The sequence below is a fragment of the Culicoides brevitarsis genome, chromosome 2 (genome assembly GCF_036172545.1).
Source record: "Culicoides brevitarsis isolate CSIRO-B50_1 chromosome 2, AGI_CSIRO_Cbre_v1, whole genome shotgun sequence".
In the NCBI taxonomy this organism is placed as follows: domain Eukaryota; kingdom Metazoa; phylum Arthropoda; class Insecta; order Diptera; family Ceratopogonidae; genus Culicoides; species Culicoides brevitarsis.
In genome coordinates, this window is record NC_087086.1 from 42,258,485 (window position 1) to 42,281,413 (window position 22,929).

The 22,929-nt window shown below is 31.9% G+C and overlaps 1 protein-coding gene across 1 annotated transcript in view; it reads right to left on the reverse strand.

Moving 5' to 3' along the window:
* Nucleotides 1-302: 302 nt before the first annotated feature.
* LOC134831415 (homeobox protein araucan) overlaps nucleotides 303-22,929 on the reverse strand; it is a 32,942-nt gene continuing 10,315 nt past the window's right edge. The window contains exons 2-5 of the mRNA XM_063845141.1: nucleotides 13,201-13,614; nucleotides 6,192-6,310; nucleotides 1,191-1,486; nucleotides 303-1,055 (exon numbers count right to left, since the gene is read on the reverse strand). Coding sequence (XP_063701211.1) covers nucleotides 319-1,055; nucleotides 1,191-1,486; nucleotides 6,192-6,310; nucleotides 13,201-13,614 — 1,566 coding nt within the window. The 3' untranslated portion in view covers nucleotides 303-318. The remainder of the gene's footprint in view (nucleotides 1,056-1,190; nucleotides 1,487-6,191; nucleotides 6,311-13,200; nucleotides 13,615-22,929) is intronic.

Genomic DNA, 22,929 nt, shown 5'->3' on the forward strand with positions numbered 1-22,929 from the left:
TCAGGAAATAATACAACAAAAAAGGAACGATTCATGTTTCTTATGTTTAATTTTTTTTTTTGGAAAGAAGTTAATAAATAGAAATTGAAATGGTTAACTTTCGCGATCAATTTTTTTTTAGATCTATGTTAAAAAGAGATTATTGTCAATAAAAATTTTTCTATGTTCCCGTTTTTTTTTTCAATAAATAAAGGGAACAAAATGAAGAAAATTAAAGCAGATTTTAACCAAAGCAAATTTTTTTTTGTGAATGTGTAATGATAAGATTAATAAGAAAGAGTTACATACTTAATGTCCGTTGATTCTAATTTCTAGCTGTCAAGGTTTATGTGTCGTAAGCGGAGTGGGTTTGTCGCTAACACTAATTTCGCGATCTGTCGACGATGTGCTCGACGCAGGCGATGAAGCTCTCAGCAGATGGGGACTGTTATTGTTATTATTGCTACTTGAACTACTGTGATTTGGAGGCGCTGTCGTTAAGCTCAACGGCGTAAAAGGTCCTTTTCCCATTAAACCCGCACTCGATAATCCGTTTGCGGCGAGAAAGTGTCTCTGATATTGTTCCAAGGCAGCAAGTTCATGCGCACTCGGATACAAACTCCGATACGCTTCGGGCCTCGTCAGATACGGATGGTATGGAAGTCCTCGTGCAAGCGGCGACATAATCTTACCCGGCGACGAATTTTGTGCATACGGATTCTCTTCGCTGCGATCTTTACTACTTGAGTTTTCTTTGCTCGCCATATCGGCAAGCGACCAAATTCGTGGCTTATTGTTTGTGTTTGGCGTTGTATTGTGATTGCTGTCGGGCGGCGTGCCAACGGGAGGGCGTAAATGTTGCAAGGCGGCGGGGTGAAACAATGGATGACCATGCGCAGCGAGATGATGGTGCGCTGGATGCCCCGGATGACGAGGATCGTACATAATATCGGGCGAATTGGGCCCGCTTCCGTTACGAGAACCATCCCAATGTGCGGGATGCGAACGATCGAGCATATCCATGCGGGATGGTCGATCGCCATCTTCGCTTGATGCTGTGCCGGAGTCTTTGGAATCTGTAAGTAGAAGGAAAACAATCATATTTGATTAAAAAAATTATTTTGAAAAATTTTTTTTGACAAAATTTTGATATAAAAAATAGAAAAAAAAATTTATAAAAATTTTTCATACAAAAAAAAATATTTACTTACCAAGTAAATCTTTTCCGTCGTCACTTTTGTTATCGTCATCTTCTAGATTGACATCATCATCTTCCACGCGATTTCTCGGCTCCCATGTCATTTTATTTTCCTTCTTCAATCGTCTCCGAGCATTCGCGAACCACGTCGATACTTGCGTTAATGTCATTTTTGTGATTATTGCGAGCATAATTTTCTCTCCCTTTGTTGGATACGGATTTTTCTTGTGTTCCTGAAGCCAAGCTTTTAGTGTACTTGTCGTTTCTCGTGTTGCATTTTTCCGCCGAGCTCCATTTAGATCAACATATCTGAAAATATACAAAAAAAAAAAAAAATATTTTTATTAGGGGGCATACACAAGATATACAAAATGTGCGGTTTTGATCATCTGAATTTTATTACGTGCTTGAAAAAATGGATTAATTTTCACTTTTCATGCCGAACGAAGTAACAATAATAATAAAAGGGCATGTAACTACACGACCAACTGATATTATGTACTATTTTGCGGTGTGTTCGGAATATTTTTTGTGCAAAAAGATCGAAACAAAAAACCAGAGAGACGGTATCAGATGTAGATGATGCCTTTATTATTGCTCGAGAGAGAGACAAAAACCAGTTTGTTGTTTGAAAAAAGCCAACAAAGTCATTTTGCGGCGGTATTAATGACAAACATGATGTAAAAGTCATGAAAAATTGTTTATGAAAACTTCAAACGTTTTGCTTATTTTGCTAAATATTTTCTCTTTCTGTGTGTGCTCTGAAAGAAAATACTTCTTCTTTTTTTCTGCGGTCAACGATAAACTAAAATATTAGATTTCCAAGATGTCTTCATTTAATTTCGCATTTCATAAAAAAAATCCCGCTGTCAATGATGTCACAGCCCTTTTGATGTTCTCCAACAACGACTTTTTCATCGAGGGAATCAAAAGAGGAGGAAAAACATGCAAATTGCGGCGCTTTTTTACAACCTTCGAACAGAAAAATAGATTTCACATGAAATTTGTCACAAACTTTGATCACTTCACACTTTGCAATGTCGTTTTGTTTGACGAGAGATAATCAATATTTCATCACAGTCATAAAATTCCGTTGAAAAAATCTAATTAGACTATTTTGTGTGTGGATTATCGTGACATGCTTGTTATTTTATGAAGATTATTTGTCGTTTCGTTTAATTTAATTCAATTGATGTGCGTTTTTCGTTCTCCCTCTGGTCAGTTATGAGTTTCTTGTACAAATAAATATTAATAATAATAATGTGAGAAAGGCAATAAAAATAAAACAAACATAAATAATAATCAAAGTCGTAAAATTTAAGTAAATATTGTGACAGCGAAGATTCTTACGGAGATTTGGGGTGCGAAAAATTTCATCTCAGCGAAACAAGCAGGTGACTTTTTTGACTTCAATTCTTGCAGCAAGGCAAATTTCGGAACATTTCTACGGAAATAACAAACGTTCAATGAAATGTAACGCTTTAACATGTGTCCCGTATTTCTTCTTCTGTTCCAAATGTTGTTCAAAACGAAAAAAAAATACAACAAGACAATGTTCGAGATCAGAACTGTAGATTAGAACACTGCACAGAGGAAAACGGTGTTAAAATTGTTACCTTCTTTTATTTTATTTTTATTGTGTGACACACTCGCACTCGGTGTGTTAAACAAAAACATGGCACAGTAAAAATAGTAATAATAATGAAGACAAGGTGATTTATCGATTGTTGATCGCGTTTATTGTAACATACAATTTTTGTTGGGTATGTTCCATATACTACTTTGTTTTTTGTAAAATTTTAATTTTTTTTTTAATTTTTGATTTTAGAGTTCAAAACACAAATTCCGAACTATTTAGAACCTCAGCATTAATTTAAGACCTTATATGCTTAATTTCGACATCCAGAGAGAAAATTACAAATATAGAGTGAAATTTTTTATTTTGCATGATTTTTATGAATATCTATTTGATGGTTCTTAAGCTTGAAAATTAATTTTTAAATAAAAATTACGTAAAAATTACGTAAAAAAATACGTAAAAAATACGTAAAATAATCCAGAATTTTTTTCCAATGTTATTTGTTGGTTTTGAATACAGACCATGTAAAATCCAACTTTCAAAAAAAAAATTTTTTTTAAATTTTTTTTTTATTTTTTTTTTTTAATTTTTAAGGTTTTGAATTAAGACCATGTCAAATCTAGCTTTCAAAAATTTTTTTTTTAATTTTTTTTTAATTTTTTATTATTTTTTTTATATTCTATATAATTTTTAATCTAAATTGCGAAATTAATTTAAGCCATTATTTGCTTAATTTTGTCATACAGAACAAAAGTATACTACAATTCGAATCTGTTTGCTAATTCAAGTTACTTTTTTTTATTTTAGTTTCTTTCCAAAGAAAGAGGAAGTGATGATTAATTAAAGAAAATAAAACGAGGTAACAAGCGTTGTCGTCCCTTTTCGCGCTTGTCGTTTGTGTTTCAGCAGAGTTGATTGACCAACGAAACGAAAAAAAGGTGTTCAAGTGACTGATGGAGATTCGCGCAAGGTGACTCAATTCCATTCCCATGTTAAATAGCTCGACAAAACAACAAAAGGAAACACTTTTTACGTGAATATATTTGGTTCCAAACAGAAATACCGATATGGACATGCATCGTTACTGCATTTCAATCAATTATTACTCATTCATTCATTCGTACCAAAAACATTCGTCAAATATCAACCGAACAAGAGTTAAGTGCTTGTTGGTACTCATGTTAAACAACGCATTTTGCTTATTAATTAGCATCATGACAACTATTAGATATTTCCTTACACAAATCAAATTCAAATTGGTCTATCACAGAAAACGATCTCAATTTGACGCGAATCTAATCATTGTTTACATTTGGGCATCTTTTCCTGTCACGCTTCTTCTGCGTTTTTTTTTTCTGTTCCACAAAATATCGAAGGAAAAAAATTTTTTTGAAAGAAACCGCTGTAATTTATGAATGTTTTATCACCGGATACAACAGCAAAACAATAATATTGAATAAAAATAATAAATAAAGTTTGTGTTAAAACAACAACGCGAAGAAAGGTTTATTCGCGACCTAAAAAAAATTATTGAATGAACCAAACACACGTTCGAGCAGCAAAAAATGCTGAGGCACAAAATTGATATTTTATCAGTGCAACAAAATTAAGCATGTTCTTTATTGGATTCGTTTGCATTTTATTATTACCGCATGTGTTGTTGCACGATTTCAAATTTCCCGGAATAAGGTGATTGACACAAAGTCAACCAACAACGACTCGCAGCAGCAACGACGAAAAATGCATTGTCGTACACGAAATCCGATCGATCGATGATTTGGGAATCATTGTTCAATTCCGTGAATTTCTTGTGCATTGTGTGCGCGACGAGAGACGCTTACGATAGACTTTGTGGCAACAATTCGTCGTCGTCATCAATGAAGGTAAGTTGCCGGAAATATTTGTAAAAAATTCTCAGAATTGAGATTTTTTTTTAAAAGTCACGTGACCTGTTTTTTTACAGATTTACTAATGAATTGTGACACAAATCGACACCGTCTAATTATCCAATTCCAAAAATTCTTCGAAGAATGCGACAAACACCCGCGCCAAACAAAGTGACATAAATGAATGAAATATGTAAATGAAATGACACATCAAAAAATATGAAATGATGTATGAAATTGTTATTTCGTCTCTTCTGTAAGAACGTTTCGTTGTCAGCAGCTGGATTAATTAAGCATCATATCATCACAGAACGAATGCAATTTGTCAACTCGGTGAATAATTGGCGTTTTGGCGAATAAGAAATGTTTGATCTTGCGAGTTTGATGACATTTGTCATAATAATTATTATAATAATGCGGCGCACGTTTGATTGAAATGTTTTCTGAGTGATTTGTGACTTTGTTGGCGGAAATTTTTCATCATAATCGCGCTTTGATGTCGACCTTGGAGAGAAACGAATTCCTACACGATTTCAATTTCAGCTCAAAATTGTATTTCGCTCTGATATCTTTATTATTATCTCCCATCGCCATTGTAAAAACGCTTCTTCGTACAGAAATTTGCATGCCGACGCAACTTTTGCATTTCCCGACAACACAACAGACGGAGTGTGTGTATGCAAATTAATAATTACGGCTCGTTGAACTTGAAAAAATCTGTTTTAATCGTGTTAAACTTTCATTTTGAATGTTCTCTTGTCGGTATTTGCCTGTTGTCTGGATGCGTTTCGATGTGAAAATTCGCAGACAGAAGCACAAAATGACTTCATTCGCAGGGAATATGTCTCGAAAAGCAATTAGTTCTTTGTTGTTTGGCATATTTTCCAAAACGTGACGAGGCAAAGTTATCAATCAGACTGCAGCTCAAATGCAGATATCATCGGATGTATTGATAAAAACGCATTGTAGATTGATAGATGGATGCGATGCCTTTAAATATTTTATATTAGACTTCAGTAATTGCTGGATTGTCTAATGCACCATGATAAAAAAAAAATAAATAAAAGTCAAACAATGGAATGTGCATTTTTCAGTGCATAACGTTGCAAATGCCTTTTTTTCGGGAAATGTCAGAATCAATCGAGTTATTTTGAATAAATCATTCGATGTCAAACTGTGAAGTTTTCTAATTTATGGAGAGCGCTTCTTCATTCATTGTGCAGTTTACGTTTCATGGTGCGAGTGTACATAAATTATTTCCCCCTTTTTATGGCTCCGTGCTTTCTTTGCCTTCGTAAAAGGTATAAATGATGAGGTAATTAATCCATTTTTTTTTAATTTATAAGCCTTTACAAGAGTTTAAAGACATGTTTTGATCGTTTACAGAAATTTCACAACAAACGCGCTTCTGTCGATTTCAAACCCTTCAAAAGGCAAAACACGAAACATTTCACAAATAAGATGTTTTACACACGCAATTAACATTTCAATTAAAAATAACTATACTTGTAAAAAAAAAATATCGTAAAGAAAAGGTGCAACAACTTACCCATTACTAAATGGATAACCTCCAAACGGGCCGTATGGATCGTACATTGGAGGATATCCAGGCCATGGTGCGCCTGCACCTGCTGCTAAATTCTCTTTTAAATCTAAACCAGCCGCCGCCTATAAATAAAAAAGAAAGATAAGAATGTTTATTAAAAAAAAACTTTTGAAAAAAAAATGAAATAATTGTCCTTTTACTTAAAAACATTTTTTTTTCTTCTTTTTCATACATGCATCGATTCGACACTAATTAATGACTGACACAAGACATCCGATACAATGAGAAATATGAAGGGGGTTCGTGATAACATCTCAATTATTAAGAGCATAAAACGACGGGAGATCGATCGTTCACGCACTGCGCGACAAGAATTATAGCCCAATCCAAAAATACTTCAAGGTGTTAAAAATTAACATTCCTCCGTTGTGTTGCGATGTTTCCGTTTATTTTTTTTTTTTTTAATTTCTTCATTATTGTTGATTCGATTTCGTTCGATTTAAAAATAAAATTAAGTACAAATAAAAAATTAATTAAACTTGTTCATACTTGTTGATGATTTTTTTTTTCATCAAGTACTCATCAGATCAGAGTGTTATCAGGTTTTTGACCTATTTTTTTGTAAATTTTTTTTTGAGAACTCATTTCGAGTCAATGTCAGCTTTTTAGTTCCTCAAATGAAAAAAAATTGTCATAAACACGTTCACTAATGATTTTATTTATTATCGCAAAGCGACAAAAAATACGAGAAGGTTATCAATTTGTTTTCAATTTGTGTGGCACTCTCTGTCATGAAATAATAATTTTTTCTTCAATATTTTTAATTAAATGTTATTTTTACTTGTTTCAGCAACGTGCCAATTTTTGTGCGAATGTCAACAAGTCAAGATCAGTTCCGTTTCAAAGTACAAAGTTTAAGATGTTTAGAAAGCTACTGTTACCATGAGATGCCTCTTTAACGCAATTAGCTCGTGTTTCGAACAAAAAACTGAGAATTTGAAGTATTTATGGCGCTCCATTTAACATTCGAAGGTAATTGTGTCGGCTTCAAATCAAAGAGTAAAAGAACCCAAAAAGCGAATACTTTTGTAAATGCATTTCCTTTTTAGGGAGACATGCTCGTGTACCGTACGGGAGAAGAAAAACTGAAAACACGAATGCACAATTACCTAATAATAACAAAATGTCAAAGCATTTTAGCGTCAATTTAAACGGTGTGTAAACTACTTATGAAATTTTTTCCGTCGTCGTCGTTTTTCATGTTTTGCAGCAAAAAATCTTTGTACAAAGTTATCGTGATTTGTTTTTTTTACGTCATCATACAAATAAGTGAAGTAGTTCAATCATCATCGTTTTTATGTTGCGCCATTTCGATGTTAGAGACATTCTACATGAGTTTATCTTCGCAGGAAGAAGAGACGACGGCGTATGATCAAAGAAAATGAAAAAAACCGTTCCAACTTTCACGTCTTTCACACTTGCGAGTCACGTGTAGCGAGTGTCGAGTACGAGAAATCATTATCAGCAAGTAATTAAGAATTAATTTAATTGGATTTTTACACCATTCAACAATAATAACAACAACATGACATTTACAATCGCACCACAGACAGATTATGACGAGAATGCGAGGAGACGATGTCCGGGAGATGAAATGCAGTTCCATGCAAACAAGTGTTTTGATACGTAAATGTCAAAATAAACAAATAAATTGCTAATTATTTTGCGGCGATGACGACGTGCAGGGCGTTTTGAATAAATAATGATGATAATGGTTGATAATGTCGACAGTTTGTTGGTAAATAGAATTTTACACAACTGATAAGGGATTTTTTGTGATGAAAAGGCAAGGTGACAATTTTTAGGGCACATTTCAGAACGCATGAACTCTGAAATTGCCCAAAATCGATCCATTATTGCCATAAATTGCGACGAACGAGACACAAATAAAGATTTATGAAGCCACTGCATTTAAAATAAATGCCTATAAAACATCACGACGAATAAATTTTAAATATATATCCAATAAAAATGGACAAAAAGACAAGCGAATTCACTTAAAACATTTAAATTGTTTCAAATTCAAACAAATTTTATTATTTTATTGCATATTGCTGCAACAACAACAACGTTCGTTCGTTCATCAGCAGCAGCAGCAAAGACAACAAGTTTATGGTTTGTGTCACAAAAATTTTGCGATTTGTTCAAAATTTTGTTAAACAACCGTTCGCTACAAAATATACATAATCATTTTGTAGCGAGCGAGATAAAAGCCAATGTGTGTGCGAGTCCGCTGTGTGTCAAGTTAATTGAAATAAAATATTTTATTTTATTCGAGTCGCTCTCTTAGTTATTTATTTATATTTATTTTACCAAATATGTGCATGCATAATATTATTTAATTGAATGATAATGTGAGTAGTGAGTGAGTGTGTGTTGACATATAAAAAAAATAATATTATAATCAAGTCGAGCGCGGTGTCAGACAATTTTAATCAGACATGAATGTTACTCGTTGTTTTTTTTTTCATTCAGCTGTACGCGACAATAACATGTTTGATAAGAGAGATAGATTATACGCATCGTCTGTCACTCACTCATTAAATATGTTGATCGTAATGACAAATGATGATCAGATCAGGACGCGAAAAAATCTCGAAAGAATGAAGAAGAGCTACTGTTTTTGTTTTTAACACTTCACAATGCCTTTTTCACAGCACGACATCGATCGTATTAATATCATTAAAGTTAATAACATAATAATCATTTCATGCATCATTCAAAAAAATTTTATGATTCAAAATATTTTGAGATTTTTCATCATCTCTTTTTTGTGTCTTCTTTAAACAATTTTTTTTTATTTATAAAAATAAATAATAATCATTTTTTACGGTCATCAGAACATTAATAATTTTTGTTGATTCACACCTGCTTCAAGATTTTAATCAAATTTTGTTTCTTTTCTTGATTTTTTCTTCACACACGCAAGCATTATTTTTGGTTTTTGGATGATCTGTACAATTAACGGTTGATTTGAAACATGTCGCATTGCGGTAAAAAATTGAACTAAACTAATGTAAACAGAATCCGCCATATTGGATTTTGCCTCGTGCGTCGGAAAAGTTGAAGGCAAGAATTTTCTTAAATTTAATGACTTTTTATAATTTTTCGACAATTTTTTTTGTTTATTTTAGAAGACAAGACAAATAAGGATGAGGATATGATGGAGATTTGAAGCCAACGGAGTCAAAAATTGAGAAAATGGGAAAAACAGGAAATTCAGGTAAGTTATTAATTGTAATGAATACATTCTAATTTGAACTCCTTGTTATTTTTTTTGAGTTGCAAGGAGTTCGGTAATCTTTTTTTTTAGATCACAACAACGAACGACAAGGATGACAACAAATGAAGGATGAACAACATTTGAGTATGGAGCATCGTGATGAGCAACAAACGTCGACAGGAAAACGGTAAGTTCTTAAATCTTTAGTTTTTAAGATTTTTAGAGGTTATTTTGCACTTTTCGTGTTAGGGTAGTTTATAAGTTTTTTTCAGGTTAGATTTAAGTATAGAGCATTTGTCGCTCTATAGGGAAAGTTTTTTTTTTTTTTTTTTGAGGGAAAGCTTCAATTTTTTTCGTAGCAGGATTTGTGATCCTCAATAACTTGTAAGGGATTCTGCTTTTAGAGCGATAGGTAGTTTTAAGTTTTCACAGGGAATATACGAAAAGTGCTTAAAAGATCAAGTTAGTTAGGTTCTTTCGAAGAAATTTATTATATGAAAGAACTCTTGGGCAATATTTGGGAATGAATTCCCTCATATCGCCTTGTCTCAAATTTGAATCAATTTTCGATAAAAGAAAGATTGATTTATAATCCCACGCCCATTTTTACACCTTGTTATTATTATTTATGATCCAAATCAGTGAATGCACTGATGATCTGAGGATTATACAACACTTTTTTTATCATCAGAAAAATGATTAATGTCAGTCAGAATCAATCGCGTGGCATTTAAATTCAACTTTAAAGCTCTAAAGAATGAGATTTGTAAATGATATTTTCTATTTTTTGGTTTTCAGAAGCTTTGTTGAACATTTTTTTTTCGACATGAATACTTTTTTTTATTGTTTTTTGTCAGACATTCACTTTCAACGTAATATTATTACTGCAAAACATTACATGAGATATGGAATTCAGATAGTTACACGAACAAACAAATAAACAGCAGTGCAAAAAAAAAGTGAATAACAATAAAATTGCAGCAAAATTTGCATAAAATGATGATAAAAAGGTGTTTGGATCGATCGATATTTCGAGCTCGCAAGCTTATAATCTGATTCTACGGCGATATTTATGGCAGTCTCATGCATGTCGTTCGCACATGAATGGTATCTCGTCTAATTTTACATGACCGACGAATATTTATTCTAAAAATTTTATCCCAAAAATATTTGCTGTGTGCATGCAAAGAGAGAGACTATAATAATACAAAACCCCATTGGGATGTTCGTCGTTGCACAACATGTCTAGTCCAAACAATTATTTAAAACACACAAACGTGTTCCTTGTTTTCGGCGGCATCCAGAACTTTCATAGTTCATAGTTGTTGTTGCTGTTGAGAACGACGAGAGAGAGCGATGTTTCATGGTTGTGTTGAACAATTTTATTGCTAAATGAATGACAACTATGTAAGCCCGTACTTAGATAGTTGTTCAACACAATCCACATTATTAAAGGCTCATACGGTGTTTTTGGGGGCAATTTTCGAGTGTGTTGTTCTTGTTATTATTTGAAAAGTTGTTTGTTCTGCGTCTCTCCGTATCTTCGAATCAACAAGGCAAAAACATTTCAATTAGACTCGAGACGGAAAATGAATTACTGCGTGATTGTACGACGTAAAGCGGCATTTTTTTAAATGTTAATTTTTTGTTTTTAATTATTATTATTTTTTTTATCCATGTTGAAACAGAAAAAGTTGCCTGAATTGCACGAAACAAAGTGTGAGAGACGAAAAGTTACAATTATGAAAATAATTCAACATGCAATTTAACCGTCTGACATGACATTTGATATCAGTCTTTCTTTCGAGTTCAATTTCTTTCGTATTTCAAAATCTCGATTCGATTCCCATTAAAAGGATGAACTTTTTAACGACTCGTGAAATCCAATCAAAAATTTGATGATGACACTTAACGTCGGGTATTTTATATTTTATTTTATTTGTGTGGGGGAGTAAATCCTCAACAACGACCCGTCTTTTATTTAATATTTTCATTAAACTTTCATTATACCATTGGCGGTAGGTTTGATGGAAAAATGATCGCTCGCCGCTCATCGTACGTAATGAAAATGTAAATTTATTCCTATCTAATCCTCGCAGTGGTTTGAGATTTTTTTATGCAAATTCGAGCACTTTCATTTTATTAAAAAGGATGATTAAAGGTCACACAAAACCGTTTTCATGTTCGACGAATGTTCGTTATGTTGTTGCAACAGAAGCGCAGGTTTGGCACAAAAAAATAAACACACTATCGAAATGATAATGCTGCGTTTTTTCTCTTTCTCTCTTTCGGAAAAGTAACGTTTTAAACCCGTCATATTATTATTATTATTTGGTTTTGTTTTAATACTTTTCCTCTTCCATTCGCGTTGCCTGCGTGTTTTGCGGGAAATTTGCACAAAACGAAAGCGCGACGATTGAAAATTATGTAAATTTATTCAAATTAGCTATCATCATTTTCATTGTTTTTAAAATAAAATGGGGAAATATCGTGAATGGCAGCCATTGTCAGCATCGAGCGAGAGATGATAAAAGTAAATTTCAAGGGTTTTTGTGTGCGGCGACGACGAGCCTACAACAAGGGGGAACGAAAACGAACATAATCAGCATCAAGCAATACGAACGAGCTGATAGACGAGGATTATTTTGTTAATTCTCTTAGTTTGTTCGTTGTTGGCCCTCTCGCTCGCCATTGTTCTGTTCTGTTAAAATAACAACGCCAGGATTACATTGTGGTTGATTTTAATTGTGTTTTACATTTATTTTATTGAAACTCACGCGCGCGGTTCATTTATTGTACGTTCGCCGCAGAAACAATCAAAATTGTTGATAACAAAAATCGATAAATTAGCGTTTCATGAATGGAATGCCCAAAAAATCGCAAAGTTATGACAATTTATATGATAATTTTGCGCATTTAAGCTGGCAAGCGATGTCTTTATTATTTGTAAATTTTACAATGAACACAGGAAGAAGAAATGGACTTGACCACCAATGTCGCCAACGAAACATTTTTTTAGTCATCAACATAACAAAAGACGAGACATGAACAAAACAAGCAAAAAACAAGCTAATAATGATCATTTTATTATACTATATTGAATTTACAAGCATTCTTTTCATAAATTTTGTATTTTTTGCGTAAGGTTAGTGTGGTATAAGGTTAACTTGATCATCATCACAGATGTGATCGCTGTTGTAAGTCTTTTGTTTGAGCTTAATGGCAACACGCGAAAGATTTTTAAAAAAGAACGGAAGGCATTGACATGAAAATTGAAACTTTTTGCCAACAAAAATGGCTTTTGAGCGCCTTTTGTCAATGCCAAATGTAGAAAAAAGCAATTTTTTAATAAAAAACGTAAAAAAAAGTCAATAACTTATTTGACTTTATTGGAGATTTAGCAATTCAATGCAACAATAGATGAGTTGAACATGACATAAAATTTACAAATTCATGAGACAAGAAGATGCGACGAATACTTGATAAGAAATTGTCGATAAACAGGTTGTAAATTTCGCTTTTAATGTGTCAAGTAACTGTTACTTTGTAAAAATCTCACATATTTTAATCCTATTTATCGATGATTGACGCATGTTTCACGTTGTTAATTGCCAGTTAATTACTTTAATGTTCACATGAGACAAAAAAACGAGTTTAATTAATCGTCTTATGTTACGGTAAAGAAGAAAAAAAAAGTTGAAGGACATTCTTCGTGAAGGTTGAACTTACCGGATTTGGATAGAAAGGAGGTTGATCGAGTCCCGGAAAGTAAGCTGCCATGCCTTCTGGATATGGAGCGCCATATAATTGCATTGCAGATCCCGGTAATCCCATACTTGCTAATTTTTGGTACGCTTCGCGTTCGTATTGACACGAACACATGGTTTGATTTGTGTGTGGATCGACAACAAGTCGCCCATTATCACAGCATTTTGGAGCTCCTTGAGCGCCCGCAGCAGATGAAGGTCTCGGCGCACTGCCTGAAGTTGCGGGAATTGTCGTTGTTTGTCTCTCGCTTGACGGAGGTCCTGTGCCGGGTCGTGTTTGGGCACTTATTGGAGATGCGCTGCGAGCGCCTTGCGGTACTGTTGTTGATGCTGTGATTGCCATTCCAGCGGGAGGCGACGAAGGAGCTGAAGAATTCTGAAAAAAAAATAAAGAAAAAATCGAAAAATTATTACAAATATTTCAAAAATACACACGAAGGTACTTGAACTGCAAAAAGTAAACATGAATCGATATTATCGACGAACACACTCGACGAGAAGGAAGTTCAAAGCACCGCGCAACACGACATGCTTTACAACTCGTCGTGATTTATTATGTCAAGCAAGTTATCAAAATCAAAATAATAATCTTTTTTAAGCAATCACAGCACTTAACAAACAATATAATTATATCAATCAATGACTTTGCTTTGATAAGACTACCTTTAAGAGATACACTTACACATGAATGCATGCGAAGATTAAATTTTATTACAAAGCTGTCTTTCTGCAAGGCAGTTGTGCAAAAAGTCAACTAGATACACACAGACAAAAGGGATTACCAACTACAGACCCGCACACAGGATTAAACATATTGACAAGTTTATTGACAGACACATTCATGCAAAAAAAAAATTAATATTTTTTTCCGAACATTTGTTACAAAAAATCACATTTCTCGTTATTTTATTGAGTTTGTGACGACACACGATGCACGAGGATGTCTAAAAGTGTAATGAGCTTTTCAAAAATTTTGTTGTGTTTTTGCGTTATGTTTTCTGACAATCAAAAACGAAGGGTTTTTTTTAATTCTAAAAGTACTCTGACTGACAAATAGATTTTCCCTATCTGAAAAACATGAATTTTAATAACAAAATCATGTTTTTGTGTAATTCGTTATTGTTTCGTATGCTTGTACTTGTACGAGAAGTGAAGTGACGTGACTGACATTTTTGCGACGCATAACACTATGTTTCAGGGTGTTTATTATTATTATTTTGTTGTTGTTGTTTTGTTCCAAATAAGTGTGATTTCGTGTTCGGCAGAGAGACGATTGAATAAAGGGTGTTTCGAAGAAATTTCTCTTTAAAAAAAATCGTAAACTAATGATTTCATTGGAGTTTGTGACCTTTCTTCTTATCAGTTTTGTACATTTAATTTGCAGATGTATAAATTTTAATTAATAAAATGTGTTTGACTATAAATTGTGTTGATAACGCGGTAAAGTCCTCGTCGCATACAAGTTGTGTTTGTGCGTTAATTGAAAATTAATGATCGTTTTACTACTTTTTTCGCGTCGTGCACGATCATCTTCAAGCATAAACAAGTTGAGATATTGAGTGAACTGAACTTTTGATCGTCTCGTTATAAAATTATAATTTTATATGTTTGACTACATTGCTTACACGTTCCGAGAAATCCGAGTTGAAGAAACGTAAAGCAAAAAATCTGTCTAATCTTGTATTTATTAGTAGAATATTGGGTTTCACAAAGATATTGCGCGTAGATTGGATTGTGTTCAAAAAAAAAAGTGTCAGGAAATTTTAACGAAAACATATATTATGAGGAAAAAAAAGTATAAATTAATGAATAATAGATCACCAAAGAGCGTTCCAAAGTTGAATTCGAAGCTCATGTTTGGTCAAGAGATAAAATCTTGCTAGATTTTTATGTTGTGCTCCTTTTCAGTCGTATATAAACACGAAAAAAAAAACAGACAAATAATAACTTTAAACAATATTAATGTTCAACTTGTATAATAAATATTTCTTTTATTTCATCTCTTTTTGTTTGTTCGCTTGGATTGGACATTTATATCTCTGTGCGTTGACTAAGGTGGTCTCCGCTCTCATATTATATCGTCGTACAATAAAAAAATTAATATAAAATGTATATTTATGTTGTTCGGAGATCGTTTGTGATCATGTATATTCGGTCTACCATCCACGAGTTTGTATCAAGATTGATGAATGAGACAACATTGATAATTAATTATTTACATTATTTTGTGTGTCACATAACTTGTGTTATATACACACACGAGAAATGTAGGATTATAAAACAAAATAGACAAAATAAAGGCGAACGCGACTAATTTTTAAATATTATCTCTATTATGATGATTATTTTTATTATTCGAAATAATCGACCAAATCAGGTGAAAATGATCTACATTTCTCTTCAAGATATTTATTTATTTATTGGGTGTGTTACTCAAATTTTTTCATCAAGTGTCTCCAATCAATCATTTTAGTTTATTTTTTTCTATTTCGAGACAGATAAAGAAAAATGTGGGTGAAAGGTATGAACGTTATCATAACGACGAAAAATAATATCGCTTTTGACCTTACATGGAGCAGTAAGCTATTTTGATTAATTTTTATTGCTCCGTTAAAAACTTCTCACGAATCTTATTTTTGTTGTTGTTTCTTTTTTTTTTGTCTTTTGGATTGCCGTTTTCATTTCGTCGTGTCGGTCTTTCCCTTTATCTTTTATAGGCTTTAACATTTGTTTTTATATTTAAATCCAATAAAAAAGACAAAACTGAATGAATGACGATGATTAGAAGTTCGTGTCGAAATTTGAGATGACTTGAAAATCGAGGGCTTCCAATGAAAATTCCGTTTCTTATCAGCGTTAAAAGATCAAAAACTCGCGCTGTGTGACCTACACTCGATATCTTGCTTTTACAACAAACAGCACAAAAAAATGTTTTACAAGCATATTCATTTTTCTGCTTGCAAAATTTTTTGTAACAAGTAATTCGAGTGCACAGTTACTGTCCAGCAGAGAGAAACGCTCTTCTTATGTTACTCAGTCGTCGTATTGTTTGCCTAAGTATATTTCAATTCTTTGCATAAACCGCATATTTTGTACAATTTTACAGAAAAACAAGTAAAAAGATGTTTTACACAAATTTCGTACTTTAACATGAGATATAGAAAAATCGTGTTCACCTTTAACTTTTTTGTTTTTTTTTTGCTCGACTGACTGATATGATATGAGCACACATGTGAAAAGACAAAAGACGTCAAAAGTAATTTTCGCTATAGTTTAACTGTAATTGCGTTCGAATTCACGCACATTGCTCATTTTGTTCAAACAGTTTAAAGTAAACAGATAATTACTCCGAAAACTGTCTAAAAATATATTCAGGTAATTAAAAAGGTATTAATGTGTCGCCCGAAGGTGTTTGTCTTGTGTGTGTTGCATATTGACATTTCGAATATATCGAGGAGGCTCGCATCAGGCGGTCTCTTATAAAAGTACATATCGCGCTACTGTTACTTTTATTTTACGATTATTATTACTACTAATTTCCATCTAAAAAATGTTGAAAGATGTTTGTCTCTGATAAAAGATCATAAATTTCGGCTATAACAGGTTGTTGTAAATTTTTTGTTATTTTAGTAGTTTTCGTTACAAACAAAGCCACTCATCATGATAAATAAAATTTTTCAATAAAAATTTGTCTATTTCACTCCCGTCACACATATGAGACAGGTTGAATCGAAAATGTGTGTCTATAATGATATGGAAATGGTGTAGCAGTTAAAAAATGATAAAAATTAACATAATTTAAAAACACTTAACATCGCCTAACTTTTTATTATACACTTTTTTGCTTGTATCGTATTTCTTCTATTCTTCTCTGTACGGATATTAATATATTTGAAATATTTTTATACAAGAAAAATAAAAGTTAAAGTAGATTTACTATCTTTTCATGTATCATCATAACAAATGAATGTATCACATTATCTTTCATACAACATCATGAATGTCTCTTTATTGTGTTTTTTTTCTTTATTTTACTTTTTTTGTATGTAAAAGTTATCGGACAAGACATTAGGTAATAATAATATCGAATTGAAACGGTGAGTGAATAAAACTCGAAAACATTCCATCTGCATGTATTTTAAGTCTTAAATGGGAGACGCTTGAATGCTTAAAATGTACCAAGTTACCAAGGGATAAAAATTATCATTACAATAATAAACATTATTAATAACATTTGTTAGAAACGAGTCCATGTTGCTCTGTTATGACAACCTAATATAGAGAAAAATGCTAATAAATAAATTTTGAGGGTATGATTCCTCCTAAATAAACCTTGATCGCCATATTTGTTGATTTAGGGATAGTTTAGTTTTTTTTGATAGGTGAAGAAATGACGATCATAAAATAATTTCATCTCGGAAATGGCACTTGAAACGGCAGAAACAGCTGCTTTATTTCATTTCATGTAGTAAATATTGAACATTAACATGATTTCGTAACTGGTACAATTAAAAACACACAATTTTACGATTTTTATATTAATCATAATATCAGATATCGCTAATAAAAGCCAAATTATAAATCCAGTAGTCGGAGGCGGCTTTTTGTCTTTTATGAAATTTTTATAATTTTACACGATCTTATTACCCGGGTCGGATAATATTCGATTTTATTGTCCGTATGTGTAATAAAAAATATACATTTTCTGACAACTCTTTTATTTTTTTAGTTTATATTTTTTCAAAACTCGATTCTCTTAGGATTACCATGAATGCTCAAGTTTGTTTGTTAAACTAAAAGATATAAAAACAGAGTGTAAAATGCATTCAAAAGCTGCAATTTTGAACGTTGGTGTGCATACATTCCCATTCATTCAGTTATAGTATATCATAATTCGCTTGCTCGCAGTTTTGTACTCTCGCACTAAAAAGGCATATCGGTAGCAATAAAATACAAAACTCTTATAATAATAAATTTATTGACTCAATTTATCGTTTTTTTGTGCGCTGTTTACGTATATTGGGAAAAAATAGTAACAACTTCTGTACAACTTAGATGTAGTTATAACGAGTAGTAAAGAAAGAGTAATAACGTGTTTGTATTTATTATAAATAAATCAATTGAAATGAAATATAAGATTTTTTTCTGTTGTACTTGTATTTTAATTGAAACATTATTTCAGCGATATTTAACGCCATAACTTGTTCAATTATTACGTTTGAGTTTTGAATATTAATACTTATCATAATATACGTTGAAAAATCTTCTTTTATTGTTATATTTATTTTTATGACAAAAATGGTCCTTACCTAAAAAGAGAAAAAGAAAATAAAATATTATTAGTTATTTTTTTTAAACATACAAAAATATGAAGGGAAGAGAAAAAAAATATTAATTGAATGTTTTATATTTTTATATATATGATAATCACAGCATGCTTCTGTAAGATAGTTATTAGCTACTGTCATTTTTAATAATATTTATTTATTATTCTTTCCTGTAGGTTCTTCCATTTGTATATTGTTAGGCATACACACACCAAAAATTGGATCAGAACATATTTTGGTACTAACTAAGCGTGACAAAAGGGAAAATTACTTCGATACAAGGGGTTGATTGTTGGTTGGTTGTTCCAAAAATTGTTTATTATTAATGTTACCTTTTTAATAGATTTAATAATAGTTCTCGCTCTCCCTGTTTGTTTATCTCTCGATGCGTTCTGAATCCTTATTCGTAAATTTTTGTTGAGGTATTATGTTACTACCATCATATTTATCCGTGTTCCATATATATAATGCATAAGGAACATAAAAAAATCATAATAATAAAAATGGAAGCGCTCGCACTAACAAAAAAAAATGTTAATATGGCGCTATTATTATTAATATTTTACAACCTAAACATTAGTTAGTTTAGTTTAACGTGTGTGTGTGTATGTAATAAAGGGCAAAGGGAATACAAAACACATATTATGCAAATAATAATAAAAGTTATAAATAAAAAGGGCAAACCATATTTTTTTCCTGTCCTGTAAATTATTTACAACGACAAACATTAGTAACGGCTTTGAGTAAGCTTTTAGTACAAAAATGTTGGTAATAATTACGTCGATTGTTAGTAATGAAGTGCGTAACGGATGAAAGGGCAAACAAAAAATGGATGTTTCATACTTTGTGACAACTTAACATTCGTTTAAGCATTCAATTTGGATTTCTTTAAAAGTTTTTAATCTTAATTATCAAAAAGTTGCATTTTTTCCGTCGGTCGATTCTAAAATGTACTAATTACATTATCGTGTAAATTTATTTGTTAACGTTGAGTACTTGTAGCAAAAAACAACAAACGCCGACGTTGATGTCGACAACGAGAGGTATACAAATAATAATCATAACATTTGTTCACGGACACACAAACAAACACCATTACTGATTTTACTATTTTTTTTTATTATTGCTCTAATGTATGAACGCAACGTCATTATTAGCCATATTTGTAACATACATACATTTAAAAAAAAAATGTATATGACTTAGCACAATTATCGTAACAACAAGGCGCTTTGTTGATAATATCCAACAAGCGACGAATGAATGATAGGCCATGATTTTAACAAGTCACATGTAAATTTAAGTTGCTAACAAGCTTTAGTGCGCGGGGTGTTTCAAAAAAGTTCTCTCTCGGCAAATTCCGCCTACTTATTTGTTTGGCGTCGTATTTGTACAAAATGTAAAAAAATAAAAAATTGGAGTATGACATGCAAAACGCACCTAATTTATTCATACTCACTGATTTTTTAATGTACTATTAATGTAACTTATTAATGAGACAGCTAATTTTTTGACGTTGATCTATTTTTCTCTGACTCCCATACACACGCGGAAATAAACATTTTTAGTATTAATAATTTTTTTTCTCGGGAATCAATTTCATAGTTAATTATAATGTTTAATAACATCCACGATAACAACTTTAATGTATGTTGTTAGCAATAAAAATTGTGAACGCGCATTCAGGTGCAAAAATAAACAGGGCATTCCTGTTCATCATCACGCATTCCAACAACGCAAAAAATATATTTTTAAGTGATATCATGTTATGATGCAATGCATGAATTATGTTGTTTTTTCTGCCAATGTGTATCTCGAGTCAAATGTAATTATTATTAAATGAATTGTTGTACTGTAGTTATAAGTTTTATTCAGTCAATGGGTCCGATTGATACAATGTTGCAAGATATTGAAGTACATCGAGCACCCTTCAATTAAAAAAAGTGTGTAAAAGTAAAGGAAAATACCGACGATGCGCAAGAAGTGTCATGATCAAGGTTGTTTTTGGTATGAAAAAAATTAATTTTCTGGAAATCAGATAACATCGAATCGAATAGTAATAAAATTAAAAATGAAGCGAATATAAATCATCATTAATATTCAACAACTTTTGGTCTTGTCATCGCCATCACATTATAAACATGTTAATCCTTTTAAAAACAATACCTTTGTATAATAATAAAATAATTTTAAATTTTTTTTTCGCGTAAAATCACACCAAAAATTCAAACATACCGAAAAATTAATCTCTTTAATGTTCTTTTTTGTACACACATTATTATACAAATATTTTGCGAGCGATGATAAAACAAACAAAAAAGATTAATTATGCGTCTGACTGAATGAGTGAGTTTAATTTATTTTATTTTATTTGCTTTTGGAACAGAACAGACATCCAAAATACATCAATTTTGACCCAGAATGGTCAAGTTCAAACTTTATTTATGACGAAATGCATTCTCGCGTATTTTATGTTAAATTAACCAAAATTTAAAATTCAAATATTTCAAGTAGTTTGATTATTTTAAGTACATTTAAAATGGATTCCATTGAAGAAACAAACACTTAATAAAGATTTTACATATAAATGTTTCGTTTTCATGCGGGAGGAACGTATATATTTTTTAACAAAGCAATATTTGTTCTCAAAGTATATAAAGTCGTGAGTTGTTACAAGCTACTTGCCAGCCTACATTTGTGTAGTTATTGTTCATTCAATTCATTTAATTAATTACCATGTAGGCCCCCATGCTGTGCTCAATTGGGTGTGCTGCACATCGATTGGTTATTTTTTCTCTCTTCATCTCGTCTTTTTGTAACAAATTAATTATGAGCGATTTTTTCAGAGATTCAAGAGATTTTCAAAAAAAAAAGTTGTAATACAAGGTAACGAAATCAAACCACATTTTTTGTTCCCTGACACATGTCTCGAGGACAATTCCTCGTTTTTACTGTTCGCATCCGCCATTTTTTCGCCGAACCAAATCACACTAATTGAACATGTCTCTGCGATGTGTCTCTCTTTTTTTTCGGAGACGACATAATAAACACACAGAGGACATGTGTTGTATCCGAGTGGCAAAAAAATGACACAAAAAAGGGATTTATAAAAGTTTTAAATACAAAAAAGGCGACATGTGTAGTTAGATACGGGCGCGGCGAGAACACGATGTTTGTTCCAGGTAGAAGAGTAGCTGACAAACACGCTAAAGCAGGAAAATCACACTTTGTTTCACGTGAGTGTATGAGGAGAAAAAAAAGGATAAAAGTTTAAAAAACAGCCAGGACAAGTCTATGAACATAAAAAAATACGCTTTATTTTATTTTTATTCAAATCCGTGTGTGTCGCTTGTTTGTGTGTGAATGAGTGCAGAAAATGTTCGAACAAGCAAGAGTACATATATGAGAGCCACTATTATAATTTATTCATGCCTGAGTGCATATTAAATAAATTTCATCCTTCTTTCTTTTTTTTTTGTTTTTAGTGAGCCGCTTTGTTTTTAATGCATGTTAGAAACGCCATTTTTGTCTCATTCATTTACAAACTCATTTCGCATCATCAAAAATCAGGCGTGGCAATTAAATCCTTTTACACACAAAAAACAATTCGCGATCTTTTGAATGAACATTAACTGAAACGGAAGAAATTGACAGACGACATGATGTTTAAACATGTTTAACTTTTCAGTAGATATTTTAAAAAGGTAAGAATGATGTGTGAGTGTAAATGGAGATAAATCGCGGATCGTGAGAACATTATTTGGCGTCTAATTTATTGTCTTTTGTGCATAAATTTCTCATCAATTTTGAAAAAAAAGAGAAATACTGAAAATTGTCTTCTTAATAATTCTCATGTCACTGTTTGTACACTACTATCAGTTTTTGTTGTTCAGTGATTCAAACAAAATATTATTAAAATAATATTATTAACAATAACACAGAATTTTATAATCCGATTAAAGGATACATTCGTCGACGTTGATGTCGTAAAAAAAGGACAAATGTTGTTTGCACTAAATATAAGATAAACATAAAATATTTCGAAAAAATAATAACGCGTTCATGACGATTCTACAACAACGATGATTATTAATCTCTGACAACAATGACAGAAAAGTAATAATAATGATGTGAAACAAATTGTAACAACATCCAAAGCAGCTCTCTGCTCAAAGAAGATTCAAAAAATGGAAGTTCCTTGTTTTTCTGGACTGCATTAAACTTTATCCTTTTCCTATTTTTTTTATGGGCATATCCCTTTAAAAACATAAATAATAAAAAAATTGAACAACAATGCCATTTGCTGTTCATATAATGCACTTAATCCGAAGTGAGCAGTCAGCAAACCTCCTAATCTGATTAGT